General features: G+C 29.6%; 1 protein-coding gene and 1 long non-coding RNA gene across 9 annotated transcripts in view; one reads left to right on the plus strand and one right to left on the minus strand.

Annotated features, from left to right (window-relative positions):
- The window catches only part of LOC105834458 (TOX high mobility group box family member 3), a 114693-nt gene that overhangs the window by 26459 nt on the left and 71009 nt on the right, over window positions 1–17225 (minus strand). The window contains exon 1 of one of the 8 annotated variants that reach the window (XM_036284504.1): window positions 11856–12255. The exons of the other annotated variants lie outside the window; for them this stretch is intronic. Within the exon in view, the coding sequence (XP_036140397.1) occupies window positions 11856–11873 (18 nt within the window). The 5' untranslated portion in view covers window positions 11874–12255. Of the gene's footprint in view, window positions 1–11855; window positions 12256–17225 lie in introns of those variants that run through there. 8 annotated transcript variants of the gene reach the window in all.
- LOC105833645 overlaps window positions 12439–17225 on the plus strand; it is a 28498-nt gene continuing 23711 nt past the window's right edge. The window contains exon 1 of the long non-coding RNA XR_001138821.3: window positions 12439–12899. This is a non-coding gene — a long non-coding RNA (uncharacterized LOC105833645). The remainder of the gene's footprint in view (window positions 12900–17225) is intronic.

Below are 17225 nucleotides of genomic sequence, written 5' to 3' on the forward strand. Positions count from 1 at the left end.
TGGAGCCCAATTTTAATTCATAAAAAATCGAAATCAAATTAAAATTTATAACTTATTCAAATAATGTCTATTATGATAAAGGCTAGACTTTATTGTTAGTATTTAGTATCATTTTTTATATGTATGTATATCTCAAATACATTTTCAGTTTTATATCAGAATTAACAACACTTTGTTATTCTGCTTTTTACTAAAGAAGATATTTAAAATGAATAAAATGTTAAATGTGCATGTATATACATATATGTTTTCTAAAAAAGTAAACTTTCAGTAAATATAAAAAAAGGTACACACACACACACACGCGCGCGCGCGCGCGCGCACGCACACACAGCGTACGTAAACTATTTTTTATATAGTTTAACTTTTTTCTTATTAATATATTTTTATTTACATACTAAATATATATGGTATATATATATATATATATATATATATATATATGTATGTATGTATGTATATGTATATATTTTAATGTGTACTTGCAGATATTTTTTTAATTATTAAATTATTTCCTTTTCCAAATCACAAAAAACCGAATGTATATAGAAGTTTCTATATATATAGTATGTATACATTTTTAATTAAGTATAAACACAAAGTTATTTCATTATTTCGTTTTTAAATAATATATAAAATATTAAAAATCATACAAGACAACAATTAAAAGGCTAAAGAAGCACGCTAAATGCAAAAATTACAATGTCAAATTAAACATACATAGTAACGTCTAACGTATAATATAAAATATTATTTAAAAAATTTTTAGAATACAATTTGCGTCTATTATCATTAAGCTGACACAGACAATGCAGCATAATTAGTTGCACCATTGCCATGCAAGTTTCTTTGTTGCACCTTTAACTTTTAAAATCTATCTGAAGTTATTGCATATTAGCATTTAAATTTGTTAATTTGCTAAATATTTCTATGGCTTAACTATAAGGAATAATTTCTCTAAATCAACAATAGTGTAATCCATTTGGCAATAAAATAATTATTTAAAAACTAAGTAAAAAGTCGCTTAGGGGTACGCAGGAAGTTTCCAAGTGGCAATGTTTATGCTCAACTCCCTCGTATGCTTAGCAACAGCAGATGTGCTGGGTCCTATCTTGCGCGTTTGGATTTGATGATAGGCCGAGCGAATTCAGTTATATTTGTAAATTAATAACGTTAACTGTTATGAAAACCGCAAATAGAGAACTTTTTCATTTAGTTTAGTCTGTTCTACTTCTATGCAAGCGCCGTCAAAAATATTAAAACACCCTGTACATATACACTAATTCATTTCATACGTAAAAACATTAAGATAAGATAAATAGAAAGTAACTTTTTACTTCCAATAATATTGATACAATAATGAGTTTTTAACATAAATCGACAAAATAAACAGAATAATATAAAGAAACGTGCCATAGTTTCATTAAGTGTGTTGTTGCACGTGCAGAAAAAGCAATAGAAAGTTAAGACTTTATTTCATAGCCTTCAACTTTTTTTTTCATTTTTTCATCGATAATCGATAATAGCGAGAGAAATATTCCTTGTTCAAACTACTAAAAAATCTTGATCAAACAGTACAATACTGGTATAATTTCAATATTATAAAAGTTTAAAACAGAAAAATACACGCGGAATTTTCTAATTATTAATTTAAAAAAGGCACAATTTGTTATGAATAAAAACTATCTTATTCAAATGAAAAAGCTTTTGCAATTAAAAACATTCTTATAATGTCTGCCAATAGGTCAATAATAGTACAAGAGACGTGATAAATATTTTATTAAATATTATCATTTTAAGCATACCTTATCTGAGACTCTGGTAAAACGAGGTTAATATCCTCTTTCTAGACTTTAATGTTTCTCATTGCAATAATAATTTATATGCGTTGATTATTTACCACAAACCATTCCTATCGTAGATAAGCTATAAATTTATTTGTTATCTATTTAGTGGAATGCACTGTTACAAAAAAAGAAATTTTATAGTTCCTTTTTCATTAGCTCTTTATCATATTCTTTATCGGGTAGAAAAATGCATTATTATTTGTTTTTAACGAACAAAAGACAAAAGACAGTGAGAAAAAACTTTCTTTTGTATATCTATATAAATAAAAATGTAAAATATTTGTTACTCATCTAAGATCTCCGTAAGTTATTCACCGATTGCTTTGAAATTTTGACGGAGAGAGACCGGGAGAGACGGGGAGAAACGGGGACAGACCGGGAGAGATCGGGAGAGACGGGAAGAGACGGGAAGAGACGGGGAGAGACGGGGAGGAGAGACCGGGAGAGACGGGAAGAGACCAATATAAATTTAATATTTCTAATTTATATAAACTGCATGCCGTTTGTCAGTTTTGAAATACAGTTACTAGCTAAATATCGATGAAACATCTATAAATCCTTTCCAGAAAAAACTGAAATTTTATTACAAAAAATAATACTTCAGCCAGGATTCGAATTTAGATCTTTCAGCATTCTGTGCGAATCGTCTTCCCAATTCGACCGAAGCAGTTCTTTTTTGTACTGAGCATGTAGAAGAACTAAAATTAGAAACAAAGGACTGTTACTTGCAAAAAGCAATAAACGTTAATGGAATACAAAGTAATATTAGTATTAATTAACTAATAGTGCAGTTCTATCAAAACACACGCGTGTGGATAGTTATAGAGAAGAGGAGGAAGTTATAAACCATTGTTTTGTTTTTTATCTAAATATTCTAAATAACTCAGTAAATATTTATGTGACATATAATTGTTATCAGTATAAATTTGTTACCCATAAAGTTCTATCAATCAAGTTATAAGCAGAAATTCTTCGGATATACACAAGAAACGTTAATTAATAATTTAGTGAAGAGGGAAAAAAGATGGCGGTTATGGAACCTGTAATATATAGAACACTATCAACAATTATCTTCAAAATTATTGTTATTTTTAATTAAAAAAATTAATTTCATTTTATGGAAATTCTGTAGATTACAATCACAAAATACGCAAAAGTATTAGCATCTTTTGTATAGTATCAAAAATATATGTAAAAAATCTTGGGCTTTTGCAACTTTGCACATTGTAGAAACTTATAAAAATATTATAACAAACAATACATTAACTAATAAGTAAAATAAAAGTATATAACCAAATTACATTCGAAGATATTATGGGAGCTTAAACTCACGATACTCGCAAGTGATCTATAATCCTGAACGTAAATAACTATAACTTTACACGTTAAATGCATGTATGCGTTACATCAAACATTAAATTCAATTACGTCATTTGAAATCCATGTTCAAGCCCTTTGAATTACACGAAAGTTAAAAGATTAATACCCAATATATTTCTCAAAATGACGTAAAGAATACACACCTACGAATTTTTCGACTATCTGCAATACTGAAATGCAGCTTTTATGACAACACAATACACATTCATGACTAGGTAGTGCCACGTTATAAACTGTATGTAAAGAAGTAATTTAGATTCTGTAACCCCACACCTTCCATACCCGCTTTCTCTCTCTCCTCTAATGATTTATATTATATACGCGTGTATGTAAGAAAACCAATCAAGCAAAGAATATTCTCTTATCGACATTAATAAATTGACTATATGTAAAAGATCTAATAATAAGTTCCAATAAACAGTGAAACAACTGTGTGTTGCAGCTTGTAAACAAAACGTTGAAACATATATTATACTTTGTATAAAAATAGCAAAAAAGCAATATAAGAAAATTATTACAAAATTTTCTCGTAAGTGCAATGTAAAAAAGTTATCAGAACGTTTGTTAATAATTATCGTAGACAACGTGCGTTAAAAATAACGCATAACCAAGAAGCATTTTCGAGTTATAGTGTGTTCTTATAGCGAGAAACACAATGGGCATTTTACAGCCCGGCAACAGCAAAGCTCTACCTGCATGTATAACCGTTTTAGATGTAAGGGGTTCCATTGTAGAGGCACTTCTCTCGGCCTGCCTGCTGTTACTTGTTTGGGAAAAGGTATTCTTCGTATTTCTCTTCCCTCTTCTTTCAACTTTCTCAATGAGCTGCGCTTCGTTTGGTTTCATTTCGAACACTTGCGCAAGATCATTATCGCAAATCCTCTCTCTCTCTCTCTCTCTCTCTCTCTCTCTCTCTCTCTCTCTCTCTCTCTCTCTCTCTCTCTCTCTCTCTCTCTCTCTCTCTCCCCCGCCGTGTGTGTGTGTGTGTGTGTGTGTGTGTATTTGTGTTTAAATAATCAATATTTATAAATTATTTTACAACTTTGATTAATTTTACACACAAAATACAAAAAAAATAATTAACAATAATCATTATATAACCTTTAATTATGTAAGTTTTTCTCTAGCACTTCTGTCATTTATTTTATAATTTTATTAATTATTAATTTATACAAAAATAATAAGAATTTTCGCTATTTTTGAAATAATTATTGTAAAAAAGTGTTTAATATTTATTAAATTACAATAAATATTCATAAAATTATGTTCACATTTCTAGCCTTGTTTTCATTTACACAGTTAATATTAAAATAATAACGGCGTCCCATTACTTTGGCATCAATCCCATTACTTTTTGCTGATATATCTTTTTTCTAAAAAAATAAATAAAACAATTTTGCGCAAGTAAAGTTCAAAAATATAAAAAAATACAGCAGCAAGGATTGTACATATACAAAGCAAAGAGTAATAAGTTCATATATTTTCTTTTTTATAACTAAAAATTTAGGATTCCACATCAACTAATGTGTAACATCCACGATTACGAATTAAACATTTATTATACATAAAATACATTAAATATTTTATTTTTTAATTTGTCGCTTTGCAATATCGCTTTTTACTTTCTTTCAAATGTAAGCAATTTTTGCCTAAAAAAAGAAAAATATTTATAGTAAAGTAGCTCGTGATATTTATATTTATGTAATTAGATGATTAGAAAAAGTACAGCTGTGGCAATAACAAAATCAAGGTAGTAATTGGTCAGTTAAATATTGGATGCAGAATTCGATCTACATCCGCACCTGTCCATTGCTTACCTCGAAATCATTATGCTGCGTGTCAGGGAAGGGGAAAGGTGGTTGAGAAGCACTCGTGTTCCAGATGGTGAGATTCAAGACCAGTTTTTAACGTCGTAAGCGATTCATTTTGGAGCGAATTTTCGTCAACGGAACACGCTTCATTCCCGTATTTTTAAAACCTGTTTCTCATTTTTTTTTTAATCCAATGCAACAATTACATAAATCAAATACATAACTTCTTAATTATAATATGTGTAAAAATAAAACAAATTATTCTCAAATACGATACATTGTTATTTTATTTCTTGTAGTTTTTTTTTAAAGTTGTTAAGAAAACAATAAAATTGATAAAAAAACAAAATTTGTTTGTTGGGTTAAAAAAACGCCAAATACATAAACGTGTGTATTCCAAAATGTGTATGAAATCAATACAAATCATTATTGGCAAAGTATATTTTTAAAAAAGTTTTAGAAAAATTCTATAAAAATCTATTCAAAAATTTTGTGAAACTGCACGCATTTGTGTATTTGGCGTACTTTTTTACTTTTATAAGTTTTTCATGATAACATTCACTTTTTTGTAAAAAAACAAAGAAAAATTAAAGCTTTCTTTTTCATGAAAAAAGGATATGTTGATTTGAAGCAGAGTGGCCTCTTATGTGTAGCATAAAAGAAGTAATGAGTGGATTTCTCTATTTGTAAGAATATTATGTTTATACTATTTTTCTCTTAATTTTGGAGAGGAATTCTTTTGAGACCTAAATAAAAATAAAATCTTCTAAGATTTAGAAAATTCCACGTATACTAAAAAAATTTTTTTTAGGTGATGTACTCGGTGTTGCGTCACTATCACGTCGCTGATGATATAATATATTTGCAATATACACCGTATTAAATATTAACTAGCATTATATGACTTCTAAATTCGAAAACATCTTGGAAAACATTTAATAAAACTAACTGGATTACAACTTATAATTTAAGATTGTTGATAAACAACTATCTATAGCAAATGTATATATGCATGAACAAGGTGAGAAAAAAGCCAGAAAAAAATAAAATTATCTACATGTTTATGATACCTTTAGCTAATCATAAGTAACACCTCGACTGGTAAAAGCAAGACGTTTTATAATAAAAATGCATACATTTCTTACATTATTAATCGCGTGTGCGAGGTAAATTAAACTATGCGCGTATTCCTTATTCGTAATTCGTATTCATGTGAATAATGTTGAAGGAAAATTCATCGATTTGTTATGCGCGATTCGTTCATACTGATTTGCTGAGATTTTTTAACGAATCAAAAGATGTAAATTATATAAATCCCAAATATGAATTATATACTGCAAATAGGGAGGTTTACAATAATAAATGACGAATCTTCTCGAATGTCGAACGAATTACATTCGCGAAATCGTAAACTGCGAATTATTAATTACATAATCTGACGCTCTTTGCCCGAGATCTGACTAGTTTGTCTCGTACAATTATACATTTTCAAATTAACGAGCATAGTGAAGTTAATATTCGATGATGAATATTACGTTTACAATGATACCATACAATTATTATCACTTGCAATACAATTTTACAGCAGCAATTTTTTGTGCTCTGAAAGGCATACATCGTATTATCAATTTTAGCCATTACATATAAGATGTACTGTCAAAGAATTTGTCCATTATAACAAAAAATAAGCAACAATTAAAAAAAAACAGTTAATATAAAAAAATAAGTTCTTTTTAACTCAGTATCACTATTAAAGTCATCCAGTTACTTTTTCGATTTATTTAACTTTCATTATCGCTCAATGTAATCAATGTAATGAAATTACTTAATGACTTTTCAAAATAATATACGCATAGCACAGTCATTTATTTATCATCATTATATTGGACGTTCCATTAGAATACAGACTGTATCTGTCGAGTAACGACTGTGCGACGTATAATATTGAAAACAATAGAATCATCTATCCTTTGAAATATCCATCGTGGAATGGATACGCTCTTTCGATGGCAGTCTTTTATGCAACGATAAATGCCACGTAATGGAATAACAAATGAGACGTTAAATGGCCACATAAAAAATACTCCTATTTAAAACTGCTATTTTTTCATTGGAAGCATTAAACAGGCATCAGCGTTGAATATTTATCAGTCCGAATTTTAGGTGTGCGTACAACGTAACTAAAAAATTCAGGAATTTAAAAAATCAGTAGTCGCTTCAAAATCAAATTTGGTTAAGAAAATAATTTCTCGATGGGACAACAATTTCAATACAGCTATTGGTAAATTTAATCTTGTTTTTAATTAATAATTTTTTAATAAAGATTTCAATCAAACATTAATCTCGTTAACACACACGTCACGTTCCTATTATCATATACACATATATGTCTGTCAATGAAATTAGTCGAATGACATAAATGTCATTATATATATGTATGTTGTAAATCAATACAATATTTTAGAATAAACACATATATTCCTGGAATAAGCAACGTTATACATATAAAGCATATTACATATGGACAATACTTAATCAATAAAGACATAGAATTTATGCATAATCACAATTTTGTAAAAACCTATTAAAACAAATTCTTTTTTCACTATTCTAATAATAAGATAATAAGATAATAAGATACACATCAATAAAACTTAATTTTTCAGCGCATAACAATGCATAATCAATATTTTTTGCAGTATAATGTTATTTTTCAGCATATTTTGCATAATGTGACTAAAACACCGTATTTTTATCATAATTTTGCAAGTTTAATCGCAGTTGATCGATATACATTCAAATTTAAGAGATTTTTATTTTACGGGATCCTAAAGCCAATTATTAACATTTTTTTATTAAAGAATATCTTTAAATTGGCTTTACAAAATTATAAATTCTTTTACATAATCAAAATACGCACAAAAATTAAGACAGCAAAGGGCAATTTCACATCAATAACAATCTTTTTTTAGATGTTAACAATTCTTTTCTGTTATTAAAATACAATTTTCTTTTTCATTTTTGTGCAAATTCTGATTGTGTAAAAAAATTTCTAATTCTGTAGAGCTAATTTAAAAATATTTTGTGATGAAAAATTTGCTTTTTAAAAAAGAATTTTTTAGATTTAATCTTAATTGCAATTGCACGATATTGTTTTTACATGACCTTAGTCTGCGCATATTTCATTTTATACATATATATGATAGAAGAATCTTTGTATTAAGAAACTATCGTCATTAAGTGACAGCTTTACGTACAAATTTGTAATTTTTTAAATATTTAATCGATTCTTGCGGGCTTCGTTTTTATGCGTACCTACTTTAATTCTGTAGAAGGATTTTTCAATTCTACAAAATCAATTTAAAAATTAGTTTATCTAAAATATCGATAAAACAGACAGTCTTAGAATCTCCTTAGGAAATTTTCATAAGGATAGCTTTAATCAAGGCTTTAATTCAAAATTATTGCGGTAGAAACGTAACGAATGTTACTTAAAAACTCAAATTTTGTAATTTAAAAATTAATAATTGTGATAGTTCTTATAACAAAACCAATGTTTATCGTCATTGTTTTTCTAAGAACTTAAGTGAACAAGTTTATGTACATATAATATAACATTATTTTCTTTGTATAAAGTTTTGATACAAATAAAATTTTAAACTTTGTGAAAAAATTCTGGTCAACTTTAATTGTTTCTATCTTCATTTTTTCAATAAGGTGCATCGTCCGTGTTACATCTCACAAGAAATATTTTCAATTTGTGTCTCATAAAATTTTATAATTCAAGTTAATAAGACTGTTTTATGCATATTAATCGATTTTTTATTAAAACTTTTTTTATTTAAACTGTCTTCATGGATAAATTGTTATATCTATATTTTTATTTTTTATTTTCCTCAATGTATATTTACTAAACTCTATTTCTACTGTTAGACAGTAGTTTGTCATTCTTAAAAATTATAATATTTGAAATATGTACTTAAAAATAAGATATACTCTAAATACAACTTCTTTTAAAATGCATAATTTTACATAATTTCAGCCAAATTTCTCGCATAATCCGTCATTTTTTAGTGACAACTCTATATTCTTATTAATCAAAACAAATTTGAACAACAAATGTAAAAATACGCTTAAATAAATTAAAGAAAGAAAATATAAAATAAACAAGAAGAAAATAGCTATAAAGGTCTTGATAAATACGCTTTAATAAACCTTTCGCCTGTAATCGATGTTAAATTCGTTACACAATTTTGTTTCTTTTCCTTCTTAGAAAAAGTTTTAAGATTTAGAAGCTTTTCTTTTTAAATAAAGATTTTACAGAGAAACTTTGGAGATAATTTTCTCTTAAAATTTAATCATAGTAGTCAAAATCACGATCGTCATGAGATCAACATAGGCTTCGAAAAATTTTAGTACAATTTTAATATAATTTTAATATAATTTTCTTAAATTTTTTTTTAATTATGATAAAATTTTTCGAAACTTATCTCGTTTTATAAGTAAAATAAAAGAAATAAAACTCAGAAATAAATAACATCTCGTAACATGCACAACAGATTCTTGTTTTTCAACTGGCAACCGCAAGAATAAAACCACAAATTGCCTCAGAATTCAAAATTATTCTAGTTTGATCTCGTTATAGAATAACAGGGCATCGTTATTTTTCTTTTTAGTACATTAAGAATGTCCCCATTACTTTTAGATAAAGTTTAAAATAACAAATGTTATTAAAAAATAATTATTTTTGTTTTAAAAATATTATAATACAGACTCTATATGAATAAATGCAGTTTACAAAAATAAAAGTAAATAATGAATAGTTAATCTATAGAAAACTAATTTTTTTGTATATATTTAATAGATTAAATTATATTCGTTTTTAATGGATTTTATATAAAAAAAGCTATACATGTAAGAACAATAGATTTTTATTTTTTTGGTTATCTAAATAGATCATTTATTTTTATCGATATTAATACTGTGTAATGTTTAGTTTTTGAAAAATAAGAAGGTGCTGTTTTAACTATGTATAATATATCGTTGGCGACTGTTCTCTAGTACACACGACTAGAAAAAATGGACAAAATAAACGTCATCAAACGTATCATTTACAAAAAGTCATTTAATGTTTATCTTGTACTACACTGTTTCAAATAGTAAATACTACAGTTGTTACTTTTGACAATTTTAAATCTTTGAGCCCGAGTAACCACTAAGTTTATCGAACACTAAGTTTATTGAATATAAGTCACGTTAAAAAACCAAGACAACAATTATCGACGCAACAATTCTTTATATTTTTGTTATAATTTTTCGATAAATTAAAGTTTGTACAGAAAAAACACTGTGTGTGTGTGTTACGTGTGCGCGCGCTAGAAATTTACGCATTATATGCAACATAAAAATATGAATATATTTTATCATTATTCTTTGTATGCACGCAAGTATAATATATTCTTGATGATTTGATAAAATAGTGCATTCGTTTCAATGCAATTCATTAGCATAATGCGAAAAACGCAAATTTAATTTGCGTCAGAGTTGAACTATAATTTATATCGCCGCAAAGATATGAATATTATATATGCAACGATGAGATAATAATGTTTACGTTCCACTAATTAGGCTATTTCCAATCAGTTTACCAGTGTATAAAAAAACAAAAATTTTTTATCAGATCTTAATTATATTATTGGATTAATTGTAGATAAATATCCCACGCTTATTTCATAGTGAATAATTGTGCGAGATATATTCCGAATGTGGTCAATTCCTTACTTAGTTCTAATTAACGAAGACAGAGTATAAATCATTCACGGTCCATCTCCTTGACGACTATTATTTCCTGCTATTAAGAATCAGTGCTCTGTACAATCTCACGATCAATGATGTAAACGCTATTGGCTGCAATCGCTGAAGCGATTAATTCACTGCGTTCGCCTTGAGCATAAAACGATTAAATACGTGACTTTGTTTACACAACAGAAAGATCCGATAAACAGTCTAAGGTAAATTTACTTGATAAAGGCTTTACGATGAGTAAGCGATCGATTGAGTAATTCATTCTTGATTATTCTATCGTATGTACAATAATGGCTGCGTTCCGATATTACTGCCAGTATTAAAAAATCTATAGTGCGCGTAACGGAAACTATACATTTTCAGTACCAACAGAAATATTGGAACGCAGCTAATAATCTAAAATCTAAAGTATAATATACTCTCGCAGAATTTCCATTTATACATGTATCTTTAATAAATAATTATAATCAAAAGTGGGAGGGAGTGAGGTAGAGGGAGAATGGGAGGGAGGGAGGAGGGAAAGAGTAAGGAAGGGAGGGGGAGGGGGGAGAGAGAGAGAGAGAGAGAGAGAGAGAGAGAGAGAGAGAGAGAGAGAGAGAGAGAGAGAGAGAGAGAAATGGCACGTATAAATTTTACAATTCAGCTATTGAATCGTGCCGATATTTACCGCGTTATAATGGGCGAGGGAAAAAAACTTCGATCGATAATTGTTTGTGTATGTGTGCGTAATAGTAAAAATAATAAAAGAAATAAAAATAGAAAAGGGAGAAAGAAAACGTTACACACATTACGAAATCGCCCCGTGGGTACTCGGGAAATTCCACGCCCTCGCACTGCATGTCGATTCTCGAGATGGCGCCACGTACAGTAACGAGCCTCATTCGTTGTAAGGTTTGCGAGTGCAACACGCACGCGGTAACTCTTTACTCGCGAACGTTATACGTGCTGACTTTCGATTATAATGCCAATAGCATCAATTAAAATTAACGTTACAACAGTTTGGTCAACTTACCAGCGAAAAATCCAGCATATAGTATGTAAAGTGGCTCCGTAAGTGCGCTTGCTCAAGGAGTATTTAACGGAGCGATCGAATTATCGAGGAAGCGTAATTAGAGGAACACACTTGAGAATTCATGTATCCGCAATAGGTTAGAATCCGGTGGTTGACACTCGCTCGTCACTCCGAATATACACACGATCACTACACTCTGCGAATGAGTCCTTCTCACTCACCACTGAGCAACAGACGGCGAATGAAGCGCGCGAGGTTAGGCACCGGGTTTGCACGCGGTGCGTGTGCGGCGTGCACCTTCCTGTATACACTTCAATACGTTTCGTTCATGTAGCGGCGCGTTCCGAAAACGATGAATGACAGTGTGACAACCGACGCACACTCGTTGCGGTGGTCGACGCGGCAATGTGATTCCAAGTATATTGGTTCGCTGCAATGGACGGCGGTGGTGGGGTACCGCGATAGGGGAGGACGGTACTACTACGCGCGTGTTGGTTGGAGAGATTGCGCGGCGTGGCGCGGAGCGGCGCGGCGCGGCGCGCGGCGTGGCACGAACGAAGTGGTGCGGCGCGGAGCGGTGGAGTGGGGAGAAGGGAGAGGGAAAAGAATTCTATAAGCGAGACTGCAAGAGTGTATGGTAGCTGAGAGGTATCTAGTAGAGGTGGATGCCAATTCGGGGGAAGGAGGTGCATGGGATAGTGTAGAGGGGCTAGAGCGGCGGACGATGGAGGAGGGGGGCAGGGGGGGGGACGGGGAACGGGGGAGCGAGCGTCTCGGAAGGGTGAGGCAGATGGCTGTTTGTAATCTCTTTGAATAGCGCGTTTTCCATCTACAAACTAAATGCTCCGTTTATTAACGTTGTGATTTCACGACGTAACGCGCGGACCAACTTTGAGTTGCGGTAATTGAATGTTACGCGGAACACGGAAAGAGTCACGACGATGATGTATCTAATACAAGGAAACGGAGTTCCGCTTGTTATTTAGTGATGAAAGCCTTATCGTAGCGAGAAGGTTGTATCACACTTCATAAAATCTGTTTCAAGTAAGAAAAAAAAAACGATTTTTGCTTCTACACTGTAAAAAATGATCAAATTATAACTATTATAGTGAATAATTTTTTTACTTAATGATTTGCCAATGAACGAATGAATACAGTTTTTTGTCTGTATACACAAACATATAAAAATAGAAATGTGATATTTGTGGTATTTTTATATTACAAAAGTTCGTACGTTTAACGAAAAACTACAAACATATAAATATACTATTGTTATTATTATTTTATGTCTAATGTGAAGATATATTTATACAATTAAAGGAAAAAGTATTAATTTTTATTTAAAGAAAAGCAATTTTATATATTTCTAAAATTTTCTGCAAATTTTATAATTTTTACATATTATTCATATAATTTTTACATGCTTTTTTTGTACAATGTGTGTTTATTATAGTCTTACGTTGCGATAATTAATGGTCGAAGCATCTTAATGGACACAGATTGTGACAAGCGTATCGAGATAAACGAAACGAAAGAAACTTATCCATTGGCTGCGTTCCGTAGAAAAAGCAGTTTTATAACTGTTATAAAATTCTTCAACACGATTGGTTCTTGCCCTTAGTTTCTGTTGGATGTATAAACCAATCTATAAACCAATGTCTAAATGTATAAACCAATCATTTAAAAGAATTTTACAACAATTACAAAACTGCTTTTTCTGCTGAACACAGCCATTGTGTATGTGTGTGTGCTCACGCAGTATTACGAATTTTAATATTTATTTCACGCATGACATGAAACTGTCCGCTGGCTACGGCGTGGCGTTCGTGAAAAGTCTTCAATTTAACTACCTGCTAGTAACGTGATCGTTTACGTCGATTAAGGCAACATGTGTTCGAGGAGTGTGTAAACACAGTTATTGAGTTTCAAAGTACAAGAGCAAACGTGCGTCGATATTACTGTATATTATAAGGCACAATTCGTTTATTCTGCAGCTTACAAATGTAGAAACTTTATTTATTTTTTTTATTGCGAATTTATAAATTTATTTTGAAAAAATTTCAGCATTATGAAACTGGACAGAAATGTGTGTCAAAAGCGTTGATTTATTATTAACTTGAAGCATCAGCATATTAATATAAATATTACAACTGAATATAAAAATACGATTATCATATCTTTGATAAAGGATTAATTGATTTAAAAGCTTTGCAATTTACTGAATTTTATTCAAGATTACCAATAGTGACAAGAAAGATTTTTTGTCATGAATTGTCGAGTGTTGCAAAAGTAAAGATAGGTAACCTGAATAAAATTTTATACATATATACAATATATATATATATATATATATATATATATATATATATACTTTATTTACTATATAAATTATATATATTGTGTGTGTATACGCAAATATACATGCGTGATAGATATATTTTTATAAAGACGTTTTAATATTTAATAAGAACAAATTAAAATTAAAAATTGAAAGAAAAGAAACAAAAAATTAGGGAAAAAAATAAAGCATTACAAGTTTAATGTACATCCTTTTTGTATAAATTGCCATCAGTTTCAGTAAATAGTCCTTCAGTACCGACGATAACAGAAACTTAATATCATTAATAATTATTAATCAATAAACAAATATTAATAGTTATAACAAATAATTATAAAAAAAAATATTGATAATAAACTAAAAGAAAAAAGCTATTACGATGGCACTAATAAATTCTAGTCAGAAAATCTCAAGAGTGAAGGAAGAAACGAAAGGCAAAAGAAAATATCTTCTTCGTCGCAATCGTGACAGAGAGATGTTTTATGAGATCTTCAAACGATAACATTAAATACGGCCTGTTTATTTATCGCTCCGGATTCGAGTTTGTTTTAGAAATACTCGGCATCGTGTGAATAATACCTGCATCTGTTGGCCTAGATAACGAGCTCTGACAGTGTTCATAGGAGGGGAGTGAGAAGAAAGAGGGAACGGAGACGAATGGATCTGGAGGGAACAAAAAGGGAGAAAGAGAGAGAGAGAGAGAGAGAGAGAGAGAGAGAGAGAGAGAGAGAGAGAGAGAGAGAGAGAGAGAGAATAGAGAAGGAGGGGGCAAGGAGGGAGGCAAAAGAGGAGAGAGAGAGAGAGAGAGAGAGAGAGAGAGAGAGAGAGAGAGAGAGAGAGAGAGAGAGATTTGTCATGTTTCATTATAAATACCATCGCAACCAAGAAGCCAGTTGAGCAAGTTTTATCTTCCACAATATGCTTTTAGGAGAACCAGCCTTTCCTGTCATCAATCACTTACTTTTTTACAGAGGATCGACTTCGGACGTTATTAGCTTTTGACTTGGTTTTTTTTTAAACAGAGCGTAGCACTTATTACATCGTTTAGCATGTTGAAATATATTGAATACATGTGAATACAAGAACTTACAGAGAGATACTTTGTTTAAATCAATTGTTCAGTACATACTACTTTTGAAGATGCAATTAAATCTGCATCTTTATCTATATACCAGGATTATTTTTATTCGTTTCTTGTGTCATTCTTTGTTATATAAGTGAGATATAGGTAAGATTATACGCTTATCAGAATACAAATTTTGCCTCATGAATCTCACAAATAAAGTACATGAAATTCATCTTCTGGTTGAATAGCTAATTAGTTATATTTTTAATTACTTTTGTTATAGTTTATTGTATATATTTTGTAAGCTACATTTTATGTAAATATTTCAACTAAAATTAAAAAAAGATTAGGCACGAATGTTTGTGCATGCATTTATTGTTATCGTGACACAGTCAGAATGACGACTGTATTCAAAAAGATAAGCTTTTTAACAATGTTCAAAATTCTAAAGTCAACTCAAGGATAGCTTATCGTTTAAACCAAATATAGAGTATACTTGAGATACTTGAAAATACGAATATACACATACATAAACCTATTATTAAAGACATAAATTGAACATTAATAGTGAAGAAACAAACTGACAATGAGAATTGACAAAATTGACAAAGTTTATAGTGTCACTTCATGTTTAAATTGTTTTAATTTCGATTATATTTTTTCGTTGTATTTATTAAATTTCATAAAATCTAACTAATGCGAGATCACGGAACGTGTAAAGAAGTAGAGAGGAATGCTTACATAATGCAAATAGTCCGCGATATTCCAACAGACAAGAAAGCTGGTTTTTAAAGATAAAGTGAAATCTGTTGTATGCTTTCGACCGTTCAAGTAATACAGATCGATAAATGATACGATTAATGATACGATGATACTCAACTCGATAACCGATTTGCATTATAAAACAAATTTTATTTTAAATATGCATTAGAGAATATACATTACATACAATTATATTATGTACAATCGATAAACAACGATACATAAATCGCACATGTATTTTTGGTATTAAGAAATTTCCATAAGATTTATTCTATTCTTATTTATTCGTAATTAGAGTAATAATTTCTAAAAATAATTAAGAAAATAAAGTGTAGATAAATCTCATATCACTAAATAAACAATGACAGTGGATGTTAAGGTAAATAAGTCGAAAAAAGTAAAGGCTGAAACGATCGAGGTCACGAAAATGCAAACTATTTTGTATTGTTGAATACGATGTAATAGTATTGTAGGATTAACAGTTTGACAATCATACAATTACTTGTTCATTAAATCGTACCTTTCTCTCGATTACTTGGCAGTTTCTTGAGCTGAAAGCACGTTCTAACTTTCGCATTATTTCACCAACAATAATTAAAACTGTAATATTAGCGGATTTCTCTTTTTTACAGACCTGAGATATTAATCATTCATCATTTTAAGAAACTTGCATAATGAAAAAATCTCAAAAAATTAATATCAAATTATATATAGAAAGAAATTAAAATTGTATATTTTAATTATATATTACAGTCATGTTACGAAATTCAAATTTCTTATAAATCTCAAATTTGATTAATTTTCTATTTTTTGACAGATGTACTTCAAATATATTCCGATTGTGTGATAATCGTATACAAGAAAAAAGCCAAGGAATCAAACGACAGATGGTTGTTAGAGAAAGTAGACGAGTGGAAAGTGAACTCTCTTTCATGCTTACAACAATGTCGTTGCATATATTAACGCATATGTATAATTTTGTTCAAATATGTATATGAGTACTAAAAGATGAATGTTCAAATCATTATGTAATTTTCAAATCGTTTATTATATACACGAAATCTCTGAATACAATTTTAAAATATTAATTTTTAATATAATAAAAAAGATTGTAAAAATAATAGCTTCATTAGACAATCTATAATTTTATTTTATAATAGTAAAAATATATCACGAAATATATTTAATAATTCCACTGAAATAT

The sequence above is a fragment of the Monomorium pharaonis genome, chromosome 3 (genome assembly GCF_013373865.1).
Source record: "Monomorium pharaonis isolate MP-MQ-018 chromosome 3, ASM1337386v2, whole genome shotgun sequence".
Lineage (NCBI taxonomy): Eukaryota > Metazoa > Arthropoda > Insecta > Hymenoptera > Formicidae > Monomorium > Monomorium pharaonis.